Below are 21,786 nucleotides of genomic sequence, written 5' to 3'. Positions count from 1 at the left end.
CGTCTGAGTCTGTGTCCCTCGTGGGGAAGCCAGGGACAGGGACAGGGATGCTCTCCGCCTCCGGGCAGTCAAGTGGGTCACTTCGCTGGGCGTCTTCATCATCCTCCAAGAAGAGCCTGGGAAAATGCCCCGGAGCGCTGGCCCCAGCGCCCACCTCTAGCCCAGGCAGCCGGCCAATGTCCTGCCATGGCGGGCGGCCCCTGCCAGCCTCGGCACCCGCCCAGGAGGACTCTGGGAAGCAAAGGGGGAGCAGACATTCTGGGTTTCCGGCCTTCTTCCATTTCCACGAGCTTCAGGAGCCCTGCCCCAGCTGTTCCCATAAAATGGCAGGTCCTGAATATGGAAGGCTCCCGGCTGTCCTCTGGCTGCCTGGGGGAGCAGCCTTGCATGTGTCTGACTCACGGAGGGCGTGGAACGGTTCCCTTACACACCTCAGGCTCCTGCCTGCACCAGCTCCGTGTCTCCTTGTGTCACTAGACAGCGTTCCCTGAGTATTGCCCGTGGGCTCCAGGGCCAGATCGCTTCACCTCAGCTGGAGAGGGGCCCCAAAGCTGGCAGGGCTAGTGCTCACGCAGGGAGTCACTGCCAGAGGCTGCCCCTGCCCTTCCCCCGAACTCACACTCTCGCCCTGAGCCTTCCCTCGAGAAACCAACGTGGGCTGGAGGAAGTAGAATTTCGAGGGACACTTTCATAACTTCAATCTACATCTTTATTATAGAAAAATGAGAAAACAAACTATGAAGAAAAGAAAAGCCCTTTATATAAACCCCAAGAGATATTCACCGTTGACAGTTTTGGTGTCTATCTTCCCACTGTTTTTTCTCAGCACGTTTTAAATGAGATTATAGTATATTCACAGTTATTTATCCTTTTTCTAGTTAACATACAATCTATTTTCCGATATTTAAATGCCGAGTCTTGGGACACCTTGGGTAGCTCAGGGGGTTAGGCATCTGCCTTTGGCTCAGGTCATGATCCCAGGGGTCCTGGGATCGAGCCCCACATTGGGCTCCCTGCTCAGCGGGGAGTCTGCTTCTCCCTCTGTCCCTCCCCCTGCTCATGCTCTCACTCTCTCTCAAAGTCTTTTTAAAAATAAATAAATGCCAAGTCTAGAACCTGACCAAATGGAGTTGGCAGTTTGCCAGGGCCAGGGGCTTCCACTGTAAGCCGGGCCCCTTCTGTTAGGACCCTAGGCTGAGAGCCTGTGCCTAGCTTTGCTGATGCCTTGACCCCAGGCAGACCAAGCCTCAATAACTGTCCCCTAATATCCTTTAGTCCTCAGGGTTTTTTTAAGCCCGCAATCATCTCCAGCTGCCCTGTGTGTTCGTCTCTGGGTGTATTTATGTGTCTTTGTGTACATGTGCACGCGCGCCTGTGTGTGTGTTGCACATAGACTAGGTTGTACAGGCCTAGTCCATGGAGCAGGATGTGGAGCTGTGGTATTTTGGATATGCAATCGGGGAGAAGTTTATGAATACTTAGGACAATGGAATTTATAAACATCTCCTCTAAATAGTTCCAAGCCTTCTACTACCAATGACTTTTTAATTACTCTCCTTCCCAGCCTGATGTTTCAAAAGCTCCTTGTCTGCTAGACAAAGGTCATTGTCACAACACCCGGTTTCCTATCCTTGTGAACATAGGGGTTTATACTGCCTGTCACAGCTGTTAGAATAGCACGAGGGCACCAGCATTCAACACCCAAAGGTCTGAGCCACAGACCAAGGGCAAAGAAATTTAACATTGGGACATCCTGATCAGCCTTATCCCCTCAGTCTTTTGAAATATTAAAATTGCTTAGACTCCTGTTGCTGCCTCCTCAAGTGAGGAGGATAAGACTGCGTCTACCTGGAAGAAGGCAGAGGAAGGGGAGGGAGTGGCAGTAGAAAGAGAGACCATTCTGGCATCTTCTTCCAGTGACCCTAAAATCTGAGGCCTTCCCTGTGGTGCCTCTACTGATGTCTGACAGTCGATCTCTCCTTAGTGACCAGCTCTTACCTAAGAGGACGAAAGGTAGATCTGGTGGCTGGACGGTGCCTCTGATCTCTCAAACCCCCTTTTGTTCCACCCTGGCTCTAACATTAGTATATCTGGTGGCTTTGGATTAGGCCTGAGTCAAATCTTATCTCAGTACTTACTGCTTATGTGACCCAGAGAACTCCATTTTCTGAGCCTATAAAACAGTTCTTACAAACCCTCTCATGATTTTTTAAAAAGACTTTATTTATTTATTTATTTATTTATTTATTTATTTATTTATTTGACAGAGGGAGAGAAAGAGAGAGAGCACAAGCAGGGGAGGGGCAGAGGAAGAGGGAGAAGCAGACTTACTGGCTGAGCAGGGAGCATGATGGGACTCAATCCCAGGACTCTGAGATCATGACCCCCAGGACTCTGAGATCATGAGCCCCAGGCAGACACTTAACTGACTGAGCTGTCCAGGTGCCCCCTTGCTCATGGTTCTCATCTCCTTCTCTGTCCTGAGTTCCAGGAGATTCCCCAGTCATGTCTTCACAGGCCCCAGTTCTGCATTTTAGTCTGCTGTTCTACCTGTCCATAGGGATTTTCACTGTTCCAATTTAATAACTCTATTTTTCATTTTCACATTTCTCTTTCAAATCTCCTGTGTGTTCATAAAAGCCTATTCTTGCTTCATGGGTTCTATTCCTTTTTATCACTTTAAGATCTGTATTTTTTTAAGGTGTGGTAAAATGTACATACCATACAATATACCATTTTAACCATTTTTTAAAAAGATTTTATTTATTCATGAGAGACACACAAAGAGAGGCAGAGACACAGGCAGAGGGAGAAGCGGGTTCTCTGCAGGGAGCCTGATGTGGGAATCCATCCTGGAGTCATGCCCTGGGATGATGCCCTGAGCCAAAGGCAGATGCTCAACCTCTGAGCCACCTAGGTGTCCCCATTTTAACCATTTTTAAGCGTGCAGTTCAGTGACGTTGAGTACATTCATATTGTCCTGCAACCATCTCTACCTATCTGTTCAGGTCCTTGCTTTCAATTCTTTTGAATATGTGCCCCAAATTGGAGTTGCTAGATCATATGGTAATTCTTTTTTTTTTTTTTAAGATTTTATTTATTTATTCATGATAGTCACAGAGAGAGAGAGAGAGGCAGAGACACAGGCAGAGGGAGAAGCAGGCTCCATGCACCGGGAGCCCGACGTGGGATTCGATCCCTGGTCTCCAGGATCGCGCCCTGGGCCAAAGGCAGGCACCAAACCGCTGCGTCACCCAGGGACCCCTCATATGGTAATTCTATAATTTTGTGAGGAACCACTATACTACTTTTCATGGTGGCTGCACTATTATACATTCCCAGCAGCAATGTGCAAGGGCTCCCAGTTTTTCCACATATTCACCAACAGGTGGGGTTTTCTGGGTGGTTTGGTAATAATCATCCTAGTGGTATCTCATGGTTTTGATTTGCATCTCCCTAATAATTAATGATACTGAGCATCTTTCCAAGTGCTTATTATCCATTTATGTCTCATCTTTAGAGAGAAGTCTATTCAAGTCCTTCTCCCACCATTGAATTGAACTGTTCATTTTTTTTCATTGTTGCATTTGGGAGTTCTTTATATTTTCCAGATAGTAATCACTTACCAGATATGTGATTTACGAATATCTTCTCCCATTCTGTGAGTTGCCTTTGTGCTCCGTTGTTAGCATCCTTTGATGTGCAAAGGTTTTTAAAATTGATGAAGTCCAGTCAGATTTTGGTTGTCATTTTTGTCTGTGCTTCTGGTGTCCTATCCAAGATGGCACTGCCAAATCTAATGCTAGGAATATTTTCCCATATAATTTCTTCAAAGAGTTTCATGATCTTAGCTCTTCTGTTTAGGTCTTTAATCCAGTTTCATTTCATCTTTCCATATGGTATAAAGATCTATATTTCAAGTCTCTTTCAGATTGCTCTAAGACTCGTCCTTCCTGAGATGTGTCTGTCATCTAGCACAGGCTCTGGAGACAGAGCATGTGGACTTGAGTCCCACCTCCACTATTTGCTAGCTGTGTGATGGTGAGAAAGTTTCTCAAACTCTCTGTGCCTCGGTTTCCTCAACTGTAAAGTGGGAGTGTTGATCACGGTACTTACCTCATCTATTTTTCATGAGGATCCATATACTAAAAGCTTTCAAAGGGTCCCTAGCACCTGGGTAAGTGATCAGAGGGGACTGGTGGTCAGTCACTATTGAGCCTCACTTGCACTTTGTAGTTCTGACCTATGAGCCATCTCCAGTGGCAATATTCTTCTGCAAGGTCTCATGCACACAGCATGTGGCATGTGTTGTGAACATGTCCCCAGGGTCAGTTTTTTTTCCTAAAGATTTTATTTACTTATTCATGAGAGACACACAGAGAGAGCGAGAGAGGCAGAGACACAGGCAGAGGGAGAAGCAGGCTCCATGCAGGGAGCCCAACGTGGGACTCGATCCTGGGCCTCCAGGATCAGGCCCCGGGCGGAAGGCAGGCACTACACCACTGAACCACCCAGGGTTCCCCTCCAGGGTCAGTTTTATGATTGCTTCTTGCAGGCCCCCACTCACTGCTACCTGAACCCTCTCTATCTCCTCAGCATCTGAAGAGTTCTCTTTCTTGCTTTTCATCTCAACCCTGTATTTTGCATTTTAAAAAGCACATTTTGGGGCACCTGAGTGGCTCAGTCAGTTAGGTGTCTGCCTTCAGCTTGGGTTGCGATCTCGGGGTCCTAAGATCAAGCCTTGTGTGGGGCTCTCTGCTCAGCAGGGAGTCTGTTTCTCGCTCTCATTCTCCCTCTGTGTTTTCTCTCTCTTCCTCTCTCTCAAATAAGTGATTTAAATAAGATATAATTTTTTTTAAAAAGCACTACTTTTTAACCTCAAATAGCCAAAGCAATCTTGAGAAAGAAGAATAAAGTTGGAGGTGTCACCCTTCCTATCTTCAAAGTACCCTCCAAAGTCATAGTAATCACAACAGTGTGATATCAGCATAAAAACAGACACATAGATCAATGAAACCAGAATAGAGAGCCCAGAAATAAACCCACCCATATATGGTCGATCTATTTAGGACATCAAGAACATATGATGGGGAAAGGATAGTTTTTTCAATAAATGGTGTTGGGGAAGCTGTATAGCCACATGCAAAAGAATGAAACTGGATCCCTATTTTATACCATACCAAAAAATCAACTGAAAATGGATTTAAGACATGAACATAAGGCCAGAAAGCATAGAACTCCAAGGAGATAACATAGATTGTAAGCTCCTAGACATTGGTCTTGGCAACGATTTTTTGGATTTGCCACTAGAAACAGAGACAACAAAAGTAAAAATCAACAGGTGGAATGACATCAAACTAAAAGGCTTTAACACAACAAAGTCAACCATCAACAAAATGAAAAGGCAACCTACAAGGTGGGAGTAAAATTTGCAAATCATGTATCTAATAAGGGATTAATGTCTAAAATATATAAAGAACTCATACAACTCAAAACAAGCAAACAATCCAATTAAAAAATGAGCAGAGGAACTGGGTAGACATTTTTCCAAAGAACACACAGATGGCCAACAAGTACACGAAATGGTGCCCGATATCACTAATCATCAGGGAAATGCAAATCAAAGCCACAATTAGATAGCACCTCATGCCTGGTAGAATGGCCATTATCAAAAAGATAAGAAATAACAAGTTCTGGCAAGGACATGGAGAAAGGGTACTCTAGTGCACTGTTAGTGGGAATGTAAATTGGCAGCCATTATAGGAAATGGCATGGAGGTTCCTCAAAGAGTCAAAAATAGAACCACTATAGGATCACAGCAATTTCAAATTCTGGGTATTTATACAAAGAAAATGAAATCACTGTCTTGAAAAGATTTCTGCACCCCATATTCATTCATTCAACATAATTTACAATAACCAAGACATGGAAACAACCTAAGTGTAATGACAGGTAAATGATAATGAAAAGGTGGTATATGTATACACAAAAAACTGAGGCATAAACTTCTGGTTATGATCTAAATAAGTCCTGGGGAATGTAACGTACAGCATGATGACTATAGTTAACAACAACAAAATACTATATTTTATCAAGCATTTCTATATGCTTGAAGCAGACCTCAGTTGCCCACCTTAACTGGAAGTGTCACTGATTTTTTTCTTTCTTTGTATCTTAAATAATTTTGATCATAGCATCATATTTGGAGACTTATTTGATCAGTTTCTCTGGTAATGATGTCAGCTCATGTGCAGAGGTGAAGCATCTGGGGGGTTGTGGGTGCACCTGGGTCAAGGGGGAGTAATAAGACTAGAGAGTGGAGGGCATGTGAGTGTGGAAGAAAGTGAATATGAGGAAGAAATCCCAAAGTGAGATAGATGGGCTCATCTCCCCCAAACTAAGTGTGTCAGGCTAGTGATGAGTCACCAAAGGCTAGCAGAGAGCCAGGGTCCTGCCACCTGGTGCTCAAACCAGGCTCAGGTACTTTGGCACATGCATCCCGAATGGAAAGTACCAGCCACACATTCCCCCACAGCCCTCACAGCCCTCTGCCTTCTGTGCTTCCGCTGGACTACAAACTCATAGCATCACGCTATCCCTGGGGAAACAGATATAAGGACCAGGGGAAGGGAGGAAGGGCCCTGCATTGCCCCAGGAGAGATTACACATGCCGTAAGAGAGAAGGAGGCCAAAAATGAGAACATAGGAGGTCAAGTCAGAAGAACAGGGAGAGACAGCTGTGCTGCTGGATTCCAGAGACCCAGAGATGTCACTTCCATACATCTATCCATCCACTCATCCATTCATCTATCATCCTATCATCATCACCTTCTCAGAGACCAGCCTGTGGAGGGCGAGGGTCTCCTCAATCCCTGGCCAAGGTCCAAGGGTGGTCACCAAGGAAAGGTGACCAAATAGACTAGAAGAAGCTTTGGCTTAAAAGTTAAGAGCACTGGTTCTCTCCTTGGTTCTGTGACTATCTAGCTGTGTGAACCCAGTCACATGACTTGACCTCAGTCTCCTCACCTGTAAAATGGGAACAGCTGGACCAGAAGGTGGGTGGGGGTTTTCCAGTTCTGACATTCCATGGCTAAGCCTTCAGCCCCTGATGTCACAATATGGAGCTGGACCTTGATTGGCCCATAGCCTCACTCAGCTCAGCTGTTCTCTTGGTCATGGGCACAAGATGGACTTGCCATGGACCTTTCCTACTTGTTCTCTTCTGTTATGGGCAGCTCTTGCCATGGCTCAGTACCAAGGTCATCAGAGCTTAGGTGGGGCTGAGACCTGAAGAAATATGGGAGCAGAAAAGGGGACCAGTCAGGGGCAGGCCCCTCCCGGGACATCATTATGTCCACCTCCTTCTCCACAGGCAGGTTCTACAATGAGACCGTGGCAAAGGCGTTCCTGCAGTTTTATGACCAAACTGCCCAAATTGTGTGGAGCCAGTTCATGGAGGCCACCTGGAACTATGTCACCAACATCACCAAGAAAAATCGGGAGGAGATGGTGTGGTACCACTTCAATTCCAGCCCCTTCTTCCTTGCTCTTCTCGAGGATCGGGGGGGGGGGGGGGGGCGGGATCCACATCTTCTGCCCCTGTCCAGACCTAGAGGAAAGAGGGAATCCCTAAAGGACATGTAAAAGCAGGCTGCAAGCTCTGGGCCTCTTGGTGGCCCCCAAAGCTCTCTGAGCAAGAATCTCTTGTTTCTTTCCCCTCATAAATATCATCTCCTTGCTTTTAAGGACCCAGACTCCTTCCCTTCTTGTAGCAAATCTTCAGTGATTCTGAACCCTCAGAGGATGCTTTTGGGGGGGGGGGCGTGACTCTGGAGCTCGATGTGGGCCCTTTCTCCCTCCACCACGTTCACATGGTAAGTACGGCGACCCTCATTCCAGCTGCACAAGGACTCAGAGAGATCCAAGCACATGCTGTACTTTGGCACCCAGGCCCGCCTGTTTAAGACCTCCAGGTTCCAGGACCCGGATGTGAAGCGCCTGCTGAGTAAGCTGCTGAACATAGACAAGGCGGCCCTGCCCCAGGACGAGCTCCAGGAGGTGATGGACGGAGCCCCCAGGTCTCCAGGCACATGCTCCCCACCCCAGGGGTGGGTGGGCTGGCCGGGCTGGCCGGGCTGGCCGGGCTGGCCGGGCGAGAAGCAGAGGTGTCTGGGCAGAGGGAGGTTGGCAGGCAGGGCCAGAGCTTCCTCTGGGGGAGGAGAGGAGCAGAGGCTGGTGGGAAGCTGCCTCAGGCCTACCCCTCCCAGCTGGTGGGGCTAGCACTGGGGGTGGGCCCCAGGGCACAGGCCTGCCCTAGGTGACACCTGCTCCCGCAGTACAATCAGCTTCTGGCCTACATGGAGACGACATACAGCATGGCCCAGGTGTGCCTGAATGAGGGACCCTGCATGCCCCTGGAGCCTGGTGAGCACCCAAGCCCAGTCCCCTGTCCAACTGCAAAGTCTCTGGCAGCAGCCCTGTCCACGAGCCTACCCCGACTCCCATTGCCTCCCTGCCCCAACCGCACTCACTTGTTGGAGAGTGGGGGTAGGGGGGCTGCTTTAGGCAGGTGAGGGCAGAAGACAAGCAGAAGTGGGTGGGTCCTACTTTGGCTTTTCTGGGCACAGACCTCCAAGAAGTCATGGCTACCTCCCGCGACCAGAAGGAGTTGCTGTGGGCCTGGCAGGGCTGGCGGGGTGCTGTGGGTCGTCAGCTCCGTATCACCTTTGAGCGCTATGTGCAGCTCAGCAACAAGGCTGCTAACCTCAACGGTGAGGCCCTTACACTACCACCACCACCCCCAAACCCCCCAAACCCCTGCCACCAACCCATCCAGCCCAGTCTGTGCAGACAGCACACAGCACAGGCCTTGGTGGAAGGGCAAAGCAGAGTCTGCAGGGAGTCAAGGCAGTAGTAGGACCTGGAGATGGGGACCCTGAGCCCTGCAGCTGGGAGAAGCAAAGGTGGCTCATTCACCATTGGTCTGCAAACATTGCTTGAGCACCTGCTGTGTCCCAGGTCCTGGAGAGGTTCTAAGGATACATAAGTGAAAAGACAGAAAAGATGCCTTGCCCTCCTAGGTAGGGCTTACAGTCTGACAGACAAGATTTGTGCAAATGCACATCTCTGGACAAATGCTGAGAGAGGAGAAGGGGAGGCCTCTAGACATTTCCCCAAGGCCTGAAAGAAGGCAGACAAGAAGTGAAAGAGCCTCCTAGGCCCCACGATGGGAGGAGCCAGTCTTTGGGAGGATTGGAAAGGAGTCCAGTGGTCTTAGGGCTTGGACGGGTGGGGATCAAGGTGGGTATGAGGACCCAGACCTTACCTGGGTCCTATTCAACCAGGCACAGTGAGGAGCACCGAGGGTGTACTTTGCTAAGTGCTTTTCCACCCCTGATCTCATCCAATCTGAAACGGTGACCTTGGGAGACACGCTGCCCATTTGGCAGATGAAGACCCTGAGGGGGAGGGAGGTCAAGTGCCTTCCCCCAGAAAGTGCCTGCGTCTCCTGCCTGCCAGGCCAGGACTGAAGGGAGGGTGGGTGGTGAGTGCCTCTCTCCTGCCCTAGGTTACAAAGACATGGGGGCCTTGTGGCGGTCCAAGTATGAGTCTGAAACGCTAGAAGACGATCTGGAGCAGCTTTACCAGGAGCTGCAGCCACTCTACCTGAACCTCCACGCCTACGTGCGCCGGGCCTTACATCGCCACTACGGGCCCAAGATCATCGACCCAAGGGGGCCCATCCCTGCCCACCTTCTGGGTAAAGCCCCAGCTGGTGGCAGGGTGGGCTGGGCGGAGTCGGCCTCCCAGCTGGCACTTGGTAAAGGGAGAAACTGTCTCCTGCCTCCCCTGAGTCCCTCCACTCTCCTTCCAGGGAACATGTGGGCTCAGTCCTGGGTCAACATCTTAGACCTGGTCCTGCCCTTCCCAAAGAAACCCCCTGAGGATATCACAAAGATCATGAAAAGCCAGGTTAGTATACTGCCTCCATCTGCCCCTGCCTGTTCTGCACCCCCGGGCACAGCCCCATGTACCCACTCTTCCCCACAGCACTGGAAGCCCTCAAAAATGTTCGAAGAGGCTGAAAAGTTCTTCACCTCCCTGGGGATGCTTTCTACCCCTCCCAGCTTCTGGAAAAACTCGATGATGGAAAGGCCAGCCGACGGGCGGGAGGTGGAATGCCATGCCTCTGCCTGGGACTTTTACAATGGCAGGGACTTCAGGTCTCACCCTGCGCCAGCACCACTCTCCTGCCCCACTCTCACTCTTCTTCCACTCCATCCGCTTTCCCTCTGTCTGCCTGTCTTGGGAGGTGTGTGAGGAGGGGTGTGAGCAGGGCTGGAGCCAGGCAGCAGAGGGGGATGCAAGCTGGCACGTGGGTGAAGGGGACCTGGAGTGAGAAGGGACAGCACCCAAGGCCTCGGTGGTCTCCAGCCCAACTACCCCAGTCCCTTAATGGAGTCCAAATGGAGAGACCTCCCCTTCTCCCAGGGCCTCCCCATGCTCCTTGACCCCTGCCCTTTAACCCTAGGATAAAGAAGTGCACCGAGGTGACCGTAGAAGACCTGCTCTCCATCTTCCACCAGATGGGCCATATCCAGTACTTCCTGCAGTACAGGAACCTCTCTGTGATCTTCCGCGCAGGCGCCAACCCAGCCTTTGAAGAGGCCGTGGGGTCAGTGATCACCCTCTCAGCCTCCTCCCACAAGCACCTGCTCAACAGAGGCCTTCTCAGTCACCAGCACCAAGACTCAGGTGACGGGAACCAAGAGGACCGTAGCAGGGCAACCAAGCCTGAGGCTGCAGCTCCGGCCCTCTGGGCAAGCCTAAAGGGAGGGAGAGCCAGGAGCCACCCCCTGACTGCCCCACCTTCCCCAGAGGAGGAGGTCAATTTCCTGATGAGCGTTGCCCTGGAGAAGATTGCCTTCATCCCTTTCTCCTACCTGATGGACCTGTTCCGCTGGAAGGTCTTTGATGGCACCATCCAGAAGAATGTCTACAACCAGGAGTGGTGGAACCTCAGGTGGGGAGGACGGCTGCCCGGGCCTCTCCGCCCCCTCCCACCCCTGGTGGGTGAGGCTTTCCGGGCAGCTTTAAGGACACTGCCCATTTGCTGTAGGAAGCTGTTGCCTCTCCTTGGAGGGCAGTGTTAGGTGTGCCACGCTGGTGGCACTTGGGGACCATCAGGGGTAGTGTTGGCTGTTTGCTGTCACCAGATAAAAGCGTCTGTACTACAGTGGATAGGGCCAGCATGGGCAATTATGAGGCCTCACGCTGCATCTGGCACCAGCACTGAGCAGACCTCTTCACCTCTCTAGGGTCCCTAGAAGTGGCCCTGTCTGCTCCTGGGTGGCTGGGAAGCTCACATGAGGGTGCACCTGGGCTCTTCCAAGAATAAAACATTGACCACTAGGGAGGCCCACTTGCTCCTCCTCTCCCTTCCTATTCCCTTCTTAGTGGGGCTAGCAGGAGCATGGCGGCTGAGCTCTTTCCCTTCCATAGGGAGTCCCCATGGGAGAGAGGCAGGCCCACCGCCCCTTTTCCTGCTGCCCCAACACACATGCACAACTGCCTCTGGTTTAGCAACCTCAGGCATGTCCAAGGTGAGAACTGGCTGCCAAAAGAGCCCACCAGCAGTCAGGGAGCACCACTCTTGAGTGAGGGGCATCCGTGTTGCATTTCCTTACCAACCACTGGCGGTCTGATGGGATAATGAGTGCCCATGGCCAGGGCGTTCCACCTCCACCAGGCCTCACTCAGATTGACCTGTTCCAGTCACAGCATGGTCTAGAGTGGCTGTGAAGGGGCTGCGAGCTCTGCACGAGGCCTTTACATTTCTTTGAACCTGTGCAACATCCCGTGGTCATTCACAGAAGAAGAATGTGTGACCAGCCCATGGTCACACAGCAACCCAGGGTGGCAAAGCTGGGTGCTCCTTTCTCTATCCACTTATTCTCCTACCCTGAACCCCAAATTCAAGTCCAGTCCTCACTAGTGAAGTTGGCAGAGTCTTGACTTTGTACCCTTCTAAGTGCAACCTTACCAGCCATCTGGGGTACCTGCAGGGGCCCCTTTTCTCCCAGGGTCAATGGCACCCACCACTATCAATGATGGAAGCCAGGGCCTAAGGGACAGAGGTGGCAACTTCCTGGACCTGAACAAGAAAGGCTCTATCAACTGGGAGCCACCTTCTGACTGTCTGGCAGCCCCAGAGAATGGCTTGGAGGCAACCAGTGCACCAACAATCAAACGATGAGAACCTTTCATAGGCTTTGTCTCCTTCCCCAAAATTTTATCCCATTTACAGACAACATTTTGCAACAGGGATCAGTGACAATCATTAACTTTTGCACAGTCACACAGCACAGAAGTACAAAGCCAGACCTGAACTTGAAAGTTAATGTGATCTGCCAGTGACTAGTTCTACGACCTCCCACCAGTTCCCTGACCTCTAAACTTTGGTCTCCTCATCCGTAAAATGGGAATAATAACAGTGCTATGCCACAGAGATGCTATTCTGTTTCTCCTTGGCCCTTCTTGCCAGATGCCACGACCTTGTTGATTGGTCTGTAACCATCTCCATTGTTAGCATTAGAAGCAAGACCTTGCCCAGCCCCTTCCCTCCCATGTCCTGAGAACCAAGGCTGTCAGTGTCTTAACATGGTTCCTCCACAGAGGAAGTCAGTGTTAACTACTGTTATTATTTGATTCTGATTCCCAATCCCATGTGTTTTCAACTCATTTAATCTCTAAAAATGCATTAAGTGTCCTGTGCCCACTGAGTCCAGTTTTGATGGCTGTGCAAATATGTCGAAGGGTAAGGCTCTGAGAACCCAGCTGGGTGGTACTAGCATCCTATTCTCACTGGCAGGTTGAAGTACCAGGGCCTGTGCCCCCCCATCCCTCGAACAGAGGAGGACTTTGATCCTGGTGCCAAGTTCCACATCTCTGCCAGTGTGCCCTACCTACGGTAACAGTCTGGGCCCTGCCAGCAGAACCAGCTCTGGGAGTTGGAGGCCTAGGAATCAGGCTGAGGATTTCCAGGAAGGCCCTAGATCCAAAGGTCTCCCTGTCTCCCCTCCCCCATCTCTTCCATTGGATTGAAGAGCCTCCTGAGGGCCACACCCTGGGATAATTTGGGCTTTTAGATCAGGTCCCACATGGAGGGCTGAGATGTTGGGAATATTCTAAAGCACCCCTGCTGTCCAAGAGGAGGGCAGGAGAGGAGGAGGCAAGGCTAAGAAGGAGAGCCCCTGCAGTATTCTCAGGCCAGGCTAATGTGGGACCTTGCCAGAGGAGCCTCTGCCCAGCAAGACTGGGCCCTAGCGGAGCCCTCGGACAACTGCATGTGGGAGTTGCCAGGCTCCAAATGGCTCTGGGCTTCCCACTCCTGACACCAGCTCCCCAGCCTGCCCTCACATTTCTCTACCCAGGTACTTCCTCAGCCTCGTGCTCCAGTTCCAGTTCCACGAGTCTTTGTGCAAGGCCTCAGGCCATATAGGGCCACTGCACCGGTGTGACATCTATAACTCCAAGAAGGCTGGGAAGCTCCTGGAGTGAGTGCTCTCCTTCCTTACTTGTTCTTAACTCTTCTGCCGCTGGCTGGAAGCCTGTCCCTGGCCCCCTCTCCTCCCTAAGCCACTCTAGGCACCCTGAGCAAGCCTCATTGACCTTATAATTTGGTGGAAGTTTGTCTTTGTGTCATACTGTAGTCTCTCCTACAGTAATTGGAGTCCATTTCCTTTTGTGTAGCCCCTTTATGGTCAAGAGAAATGGCTTAGCCCCTCCTGCCCTCTCTCTCTCTCTCTGTCTCTCTCTCTCTCTCTCTCTCTGTCTCTCACACACACACATACACAGAGTCATTCTCACACCCACATACATGCACACACTCACATGCAAACTTCACACAGTCACCACCACACATACACACACGTGTGTACATATGCACCCACATGCACAGACTCACACTCACACATACCAATAAATCAGACTATCCCAGGTGGGAAGCCACTGCTGGAGTCCTGCCTCAGCCTTCAGACTTTCATCTGAATCCCTTCATCCTTTCCTCTCAAGGTGTTTGCCTACCCTTAGCAGCATCTGATGCACCCTTGGGTGCATACTGCTTTTCCCACCTCTTCTTGGAGGTGCCTGCATCCAGCTCCCAGGCTGATCCAGTTGCTTTCACACCAACCTCAGGGTGCTCTGGTCAGCATGTAGTCCACTTCGACTCCCTACCCCCAATCTTTTTTCCTGCACTTTGCCTCCAGCCATCCTTTCCGTTCCTGCCTCTGTGGGGTTGGTTTTGGTCCTGAAGCAAACATGGAAGGGTGGGAGGCTGACCCGATGGTGGGAAGCATTTGCTAGTAGAGGCTAGGCTCTCTCAGGAGCACTCTTACAAGGTCTCACGTTAGCAGCTTATAACGTGCAAAGTGGATATGATTAGCCACATTTCATAAATAATGAAGCTAAAGCTAAGAGAAATAATGTGATTGCACATCACTCATCTAGCAAATGCAAAATCAGACTTTGAGCCTCAAATGGACTGTAGAACACATTCTCATCCATGCTATTGCCTCCACTAATCAAGGGATACAGGTCTGGTCCGAGGTTAGATCTAAGTCTCTAGATCTCGGTCTAGAGCAGCTAGACCTAGCAGGTCTAGGTCTGCTGGCTCTAAAATCAGTGCTCCAACCACTGACATGGTCTTTTCCTCACTAATTTTCAGCCCATTTCAGTAGATCCATTGCCCTAATTGGTCAAGGTCATCTTGAGTTTTACTCCTCTATCCCAGAGGATTAATATAGCCGCATCATTTGGTATCCTTTGTGAATTTAATGAGCATATTTGTGATTCCACCACGCAGTTTGTCAGTAACCACTAGGCCAGATGGAGTTGCAGGACTGATCCCCTCCCTGGCTTTGCTCCCAGGGAGGGCTGCACCTCGCATGCTGATTATCAACCTAGTCTGTTCGCTTTTCCATCTTTTCACACTACGGGGGTTTATTGTAGCCAACTGTCCATGTTTGAGCTTTCCTGAATGTGTGGAACATGAGCGGCCTTTCTGCTCTCTGCATTCGTGTCTCTAGCTGCCCATCATTTATTCATTCAGCAAATATTCACTTGTGCACATGCCAATCAGCCTACCCTGTGTCCAGCAGGGGGCAATGGGCCACAGGATAAATCAATACCATAATACAAGAAAGGAGCAGGTGCAGTAGGAAAGGGCTTTGGTGAACATGCAGAGGGTGAAGAGGTCATGTCAGGCGACCAAGGAGGGATCTCTGTCCCCCAAAGCAGGCGTGCAAGAAATAGCAGACATGTTTTCTACACATCAACTCACTTTTAATGCTGAGCCTTCACCACTTGATTGGTGGGACATTTGACCTCGGTCATCCTCACTTTCCCCTCTCCTACCACCACCCCACCAAACCAGGCCACACAAGGCTCACAGGATCTGACTTGGCACCAAGGCATGTAGAGGCCCTGCGAGTCATCACTGGTCATTGCTCATCCATCCTCACACATTGACATCAAACCCCTGGATTCCAGGGAAGACCCCAAGTTCCACATTTAGGACTTTGAATGCTATCTCGATATCTTCTGGGCAGAGGGCAAAGGAGAGGGCTCTGAGAAAGGGGGATGTCGTGAGATTTGGGGAAGTGAGACAGCAGCAGAGTGGAATATAGGTTGTGTGTGTGGGGGGGGAATGAGTACTTGTGGAGGAGAAGAGGTAGGGCAAGATTCTTGGCTGCTCTTTTACCTAATATATCTTAGAATTTGACTCATCTTCCTATATGTGATTGCTCTGGATTGGTTCTTCTGGGAATGGAGAGTTGAGGTGGACTTGGTCCAAGTTCCCAAAGCCCTTGGCTCGTCTGGCCAGCCATGGTAGGCCTGACCTTGTCCATGGGGCCCGTTGCTGGCATCTTGGAGCTGAGGGTTCCAGGAAGTGACCAGTTGCCACCTTTGCCAGTCTTGCATGCTGGCCACATTGGCTGTGAGCTGGGCTTTAGTCAAACCTCTTGTCCCACCGAGCCTGAAGGACTGTTTCCAAATAGGTAGATTTCCAATGGTTGAAAATTTCATCCCCCATCAGATCCTTCCTTGCCCCCAGGACCTAGTATCTGATAAAATCCTCTTACCTGCAGTTAGTTGTGAGATTTTGTTTTGTTTTTCTTTTAGTCTTGATAACTTTTCTCCTGCACTTCTCTAGGATCTTTCTTTAAAAGATTTATTTATTTATTTATTTATTTATTTATTTATTTATTTATTTATGAGAGACCCAGAGAGACAGGCAGAGATACAGGCAGAGGGAGAGGCAGGCTCCATGCAGGGAGCCCGATGTGGGACCTGATCCCGGAACTCCAGGATCACGCCCTGAGCTGAAGGCAGACACTCAACCACTGGGCCACCCAGGTGTCCCTCTCTAGGATCTTAACTATGTATATCTCTCATGGTTTCTGTCAAGGGTCCACTAAATTTTAGTTTCCCCGTCAATCTTTCTCTTCTGGTTATGAAGCGATGCATGCAAATATGTGCGTGCTACAAAGCCCTCTTTCACCACCAACATGTGGCTTGATCTGCACCACAGTGAAAGGCGGATATTAATAGGGCCCATTTTACTGATAGAGAAACTGAGGTTAAGAGGGGATGAGTTGATGGCCTGAGGTTATAGGCCCATAAGTAGCACTGCTGAATCTTGAAGCTGTTCCTGTTTGTCTAGACTCCATGGTCTGACTTGTGGGTCTCTAGAGCCCATCTCTTTCCTGGTTAGATGGGGATACAGATTAAGAAGGATCAACGAATGTCCCCCCACTGTCTCCATAGGGGGCCCTGGTGGGGAGCAGCCCAGAGCCCTGGCTTCAGCACATTCTGTGCCCCCACCAAACCTCAGGCTGGTCCCCTTGCCACCAAACACTGGCGTACTTTGAGACACAGCTGACATTTGTGCAGTGCTCCAGGCAGTACACAGAACACATCCCACGCTCTCGATCTCCCTAATCCTCTCAAACGCTCCCTGTGAGACCAGAAGGGAGTGGCTCCTCCCCTACTGACACAGAGCACCTTATGGGAAACAGCGCCTCAAGACTTTATACCTATCTGAGTCCAGGAGAATAATAATCATCACAGTGGCAATAACAATAACAAGCAGCTAACATTTATTGCCTGCCTACTATGATCCCAGCATTGTGTCTATTTAATCATCATGCCAGTCCGAGGAAGTAGTGCTGTTATCTCCATTTTACGAATATGAAAACTGAGACTCAGATAGGTTAAGTCACTTGCCTGAGGCCCCACAGGATTCGAACCCAGGTCAGTCTCATTTCAGAGCTTGTGATTTTATCCACTGCACTGCGCTCTATGGGAAGATGTCTTTTCTCCTGAACTTCTCTAGAATCTTTTTTTTTTTTTAAGATTTTTTATTTATTTATTCATGAGAGACTCAGAGAGGCAGAGATACAGGCAGAGGGAGAGGCAGGCTCCATGCAGGGAGCCCAATGTGGGACTCGATCCTGGAACTCCAGGATCATGCCCTGAGCCATAGGGCAGGGTTGGGCACACTGAGGGAATCTCAGCAACACCAGCTGATGCTCCCACACAGCCTCACAGCTGTATCCACTCTCCCAGGGATGTCCTAAAGCTGGGTTCAAGCAAGCCCTGGCCAGAAGTCCTGCAGAAGATAACTGGGCAGACCCAAATGTCTACAAAGGCCCTCATGACCTACTTCAAGCCCCTGCTGAACTGGCTGGTCACCGAGAATGTGCGGCAGGGGGAGATCTTGGGCTGGCCAGACTTCAGCTGTACCTTTGAAGGTTTGATAATCTGACCCTGACGCCAGCTCTGGTATAGCCGCAAGCCCTACCCTAGCCTGCCCTGTGCCAGTCCCCACCCCAATCCAGCCTTAACCCTTAGTCTGTCTATGACCTGGCTCCAACAAACAACAGCATTGTTCCTACGTGACCCAATCTGCACCTGATGCAGCCTTGGCAAGACCACGGCCCATGGCCTAGCCACTGGCTCAGTTGCTTCCTTGCACAGCATTCAGTTAGAGTGCCAGGTTGGCATCTGAGCACAGAGTGGGCTTCTTTTCTCCTGAACCTTGCACGGAGCCACCACTGGGCACCATGGGGATGGAGCGCTAGCTATGTCCATCTCCCCCTCCTCTCCCTTCTACTCCTCTTTCTCACTCTCCTTCCAGGGCAATGACCTCACCTATGCCTTGGAAGGTAGGTGCCTGAGGCTGAGGGAGGAGGCCAGTGGCAGTCAGGTACTCTGACTTCCAGGGGACACCCCAGGGCTCCCTTCCTCATTTTATCTGTTCTGTAAGACTCCCATGTCTTCTACAGAAAAAGACACAGAGAAGGTGGCATTTCTGAATCTAGAGCTGGACCCTGACCAGGCCAAATATGGGCAGTGGGTGCTGCTGGCTCTCAGCTTTATCATGTTCCTGGCAGCGCTACTGCTGGCCTACAGGCTATACTTCCTGGAAAAAAAGTCACTGCCTCAGGCAACCAATGCTCCGGCCACGGAAGCCCAGGCCAGCGGTTCCCGAGATACCAGCGCACCTGAGACACAGCCCAAGGCCTACTTCCTGGGCATAGCCATGGACCCCCATCTAGTTGCCAAAAGACAGTGGATCCTGCTAAGCCTCTGCCTCATCCTGATGCTGTGCTCAATCAGCCTGACCATTCGGGTTTTCATGCAGCACTACAAGAAGCCTCCGTGGATGAGAGCTGAATGGTGGAGCTGGGACTAGACACCCGTATGACTGGTGAGGCTGGAGGGCAAGAGGAGGGTGACCAATGCAGAGAGGACTAGAGCGCTGGAGAGGGGACAACTTGCATGCATAGTGTCTAACTGCAGTGGGTGCAATTGTGGAAGATCTGGGTACATGGGGGTTTGTAATTGTGTGTATGGAACTGATGTATGTGAAGCCATGTGCACCAGCTACTGACTCTGTGTGATTCCATGTGTACCTTGGATGCCAGACCAACCTCCTTCCCCTAGGGAGGGCTCAGGAACCATGGTTTTAGTGACCCAGTGATTGTCTCCCTCCAATCCATCTCCTACCCCAATTCATGTCCCAGACTTCTTCACACAGTCTTGTTTTCTTCAGGAGCCCAGCTGTGGGGCTGGGCCAGGACTGCAGTGCCCAAGGTTTCTGGCTAGAAACAGGACGCTGCTTCAGTCCCTGTATAAAATGTAGAACTGGACATTCTGTACACATCACTGGTGCCCAGTTCACAAGTACTGTGCTCTATATGCTATCCAGCACATCTTTCTGCTGATTCTCTGGCCTATTCTGTGTTGAGCTGCATAATCCAACCCCAAAAGCTGCTTGTCAGCTTCATGAGATGCAAGTATCCTCACAAACTATCCCACGGCCCTCCCTGCCCCAGTCCAGGCCCTCCCAAATAGAGACAGTGGGTAGCTGGGCACCAAGCCAGGCTTGATTAATAATTGACTTATTTAATATTTAAACAAAGCTCATCTCTAGCCACTCTGCTCCAGAGATGGCCTTGTTCAACACACACACCTGCTGCCTGGACTGTTGCCCTGGGAATCAAGCACAGGGCAAACAGCACCTTTCCAGGCTCAGTGGAGGAGGGAAAAACAGGATGGAGAGAGCTGTAAGAGGACATTTGGGAAGGGACAAACTTGAGAAGAGAGAGAGAGAGAGAAAGCCTCTGCTCTTTCCCCTTCTAGCCCTTTCTTTCTAGCCTGGGTCTTATCACCATGGGGATGCCACATCCAATATATGTGGGCTCCTTGAGTCTGGGAGTCAGGCCCCAAGGAGCTCTTGGGGAGGCTGCAAATCAGTGCCTGTGAGAGATTAGGGGAGTCTTGAGGCAACAAGCACCATAGCCAGTAATCACAGAGATGGGGCACTAGGCTGCAGTTGAGTTGGTGGGAGGGTGGTCAAAAGGTAGGACTGGCTCTCTCTAGATTAATGATCTGAACCCAACAGTCAAGAGTTCAGGGGATAAGAGGGACCAGGCTGAGATCTCCATGGACCCTACCTCTGCCCCACGTTTCAAGAAGTCTTCATCTTGAGTTCTGACTGAGGCCAAGCCAGCTACAGGCTCCACAGCAGTCTTGACTGATGTCTCTGTCACTGCTTTTGCTTTACTGTGCTATAATGTCCTCATTTATCTGCATTACTAGCTGTTAGCTCTGTAAGGGCAAGACACCCAGAGGGTCTTGTGTCCCTGTATTACTGTCTTCAGGTAGCACAGTTCCAGATAATGTGGTGGAGACTTGGAAAATGTTTGAATGAGAAAGTGAATGAATGAGTATCCTACTGCCCAAGTCCTTCCTCAGAGCCCACGAGAAACAGCCCCACCTTTCATCCACAGCCAGTCTGCAGCCCCCAACAAGGGGCAGCCAGGACAACTCTGCCCCCCTAGGAGGCCACACTTGCAGCCCTCCCATTCCCCAGCCACAGTGGCCAACCAGGCCCCCATCAGGCATCGTGGCTCTGCGTGGCAAAGGCACACCCAGCCCGGGACTCCAAGCCTCTCATCTGGACTCCAGCAAAAACCTCACTGAGCCTCCTTGTCCATCCTCTCTCCCCCACCCGCCATTGTAAATTTTCTTTCACTGGAATATTTCCTTCGTGTCTAACTGCTTAAGAACTTCGTTGTCCATCAATTAAATCTAGATGTTCAAAATGGCATCTGAGGGTCTTTATCAATTTCTCTTTTGTCCAAACCTCACCTCTCCCAGGCCCCAGCTTAGCCCACTTGCCCTGATTCCACCACTGGCCTTTGCCTAAGGTGTATGCCCCATTTGAATGCTTGACTTACAAGGCCTGACTCAAAACTGTTCATTGGACCTTCTGCAAAGCTCCAAGACCACCGAGATGCTCAGTGAATAATAATCCTCCTCTTTAAGAAGCCTCTTTCAATAAACCTCACCCCATTCCCATCTGCTCTTTTAGTGTATTCATTTTCAATCAGTACTCAGACACTTTTCTCAGTGGTCACTCACTAATAGGTGGTTTTCAATCTGTTCTCCCCCTAAGCAGTGCCTATATGCTAAAACAAAACCAAAAACAAACAAAACAAAACAAAAAAACCTCTCAGGCCCCTGAAGAAAGTACCTTATTGTGTATATTTTTTGTACACCTTCGTATGTACTCCTACCCCATTTTCCCAGGGCCAGGGCCGCGTTGAGCTTGCCATTTTTTTTTTTTAATTTATTCATGATAGACATAGAGAGAGAGAGAGAGGCAGAGATACAGGCAGAGGGGGAGAAGCAGGCTCCATGCAGGGAGCCCGACGCGGGACTTGATCCCGAGACTCCAGGATCACGCCCCCTGCCAAAGGCAGGCGCTAAACCTCTGAGCCACCCAGGGATCCCCGAGCTTGCCATTTAGGAGCTCTGCATGGGCACTGGGATTCAGCTGGAGGGCACGCGGTAAGGGCGGATTAAGGGTTGTTTAACCCTGAATGAAACAGCAAAAGACCACCTGAGGGCTCTAACAACTCTTGCTCCTCCTCTCCCCACCCCCCGCCTAAAAAGACCCGGCCAGGCAACGTCTGGGCTGCCCTTCGGTAGCCGGAGAGGGTCGGAGAGGGGCTGAGGCCACTGGCCAGTGGGATATGAGCAGAAAGAAGCTCCTGAGAGGAGCCCTGATCTGTTCCTGGTGCTGCACTTCTGCCCGGCTCCGCCCCCTCGGAGTCAGGGCCCGCCCCTGCCCCGTCGGGTCGGTGAGAAGTTGCCCCCGCCCCGCGAACCCCGCCCCGCCGCCGCGCGGCTTCTTTCAGCACCGCGGCGCGGACA

General features: G+C 50.6%; 1 protein-coding gene across 2 annotated transcripts; it reads left to right on the top strand.

Annotated features, from left to right (window-relative positions):
- Nucleotides 1–7,116: 7,116 nt before the first annotated feature.
- LOC144286850 (angiotensin-converting enzyme-like protein Ace3) lies at nucleotides 7,117–20,675 on the top strand. 2 transcript variants are annotated; one of them, XM_077853877.1, is made up of 15 exons: nucleotides 7,117–7,274; nucleotides 7,373–7,509; nucleotides 7,900–8,058; nucleotides 8,337–8,424; nucleotides 8,628–8,771; nucleotides 9,569–9,760; nucleotides 9,875–9,972; nucleotides 10,051–10,223; nucleotides 10,532–10,755; nucleotides 10,879–11,023; nucleotides 12,872–12,970; nucleotides 13,434–13,556; nucleotides 17,629–17,813; nucleotides 18,348–18,772; nucleotides 20,358–20,675. In XM_077853877.1, the coding sequence occupies exons 1-14, from the start codon at nucleotides 7,187–7,189 to the stop codon at nucleotides 18,755–18,757; spliced, it is 2,265 nt and encodes a 754-aa protein (XP_077710003.1). In that variant the 5' UTR covers nucleotides 7,117–7,186; the 3' UTR covers nucleotides 18,758–18,772; nucleotides 20,358–20,675. The 2 variants fall into 2 exon arrangements, with proteins under 2 accessions (XP_077710003.1, XP_077710002.1); XM_077853876.1 differs by having other exon boundaries at nucleotides 10,532–11,023.
- Nucleotides 20,676–21,786: the final 1,111 nt, after the last annotated feature.

Source organism: Canis aureus, chromosome 16, assembly GCF_053574225.1.
Source record: "Canis aureus isolate CA01 chromosome 16, VMU_Caureus_v.1.0, whole genome shotgun sequence".
NCBI classification, from domain to species: Eukaryota; Metazoa; Chordata; class Mammalia; order Carnivora; family Canidae; genus Canis; species Canis aureus.
Note: the sequence above shows the minus strand (reverse complement) of the source record. Positions and strands in the feature narration are given on the sequence as shown.

What these genes read in the sequence shown, in the direction of transcription:
- LOC144286850 (XM_077853876.1), top strand. Translation starts at nt 7,187, where the DNA reads ATGGACTTGCCATGGACCTTTCCTACTTGTTCTCTTCTGTTATGGGCA. An exon ending in CAAAGATCATGAAAAGCCAG is followed by an intron (nt 9,973 to 10,050) that starts GTTAGTATACTG and finishes TCTTCCCCACAG; the next exon opens with CACTGGAAGCCCTCAAAAAT. An exon ending in CAGGAGTGGTGGAACCTCAG is followed by an intron (nt 11,024 to 12,871) that starts GTGGGGAGGACG and finishes TCTCACTGGCAG; the next exon opens with GTTGAAGTACCAGGGCCTGT.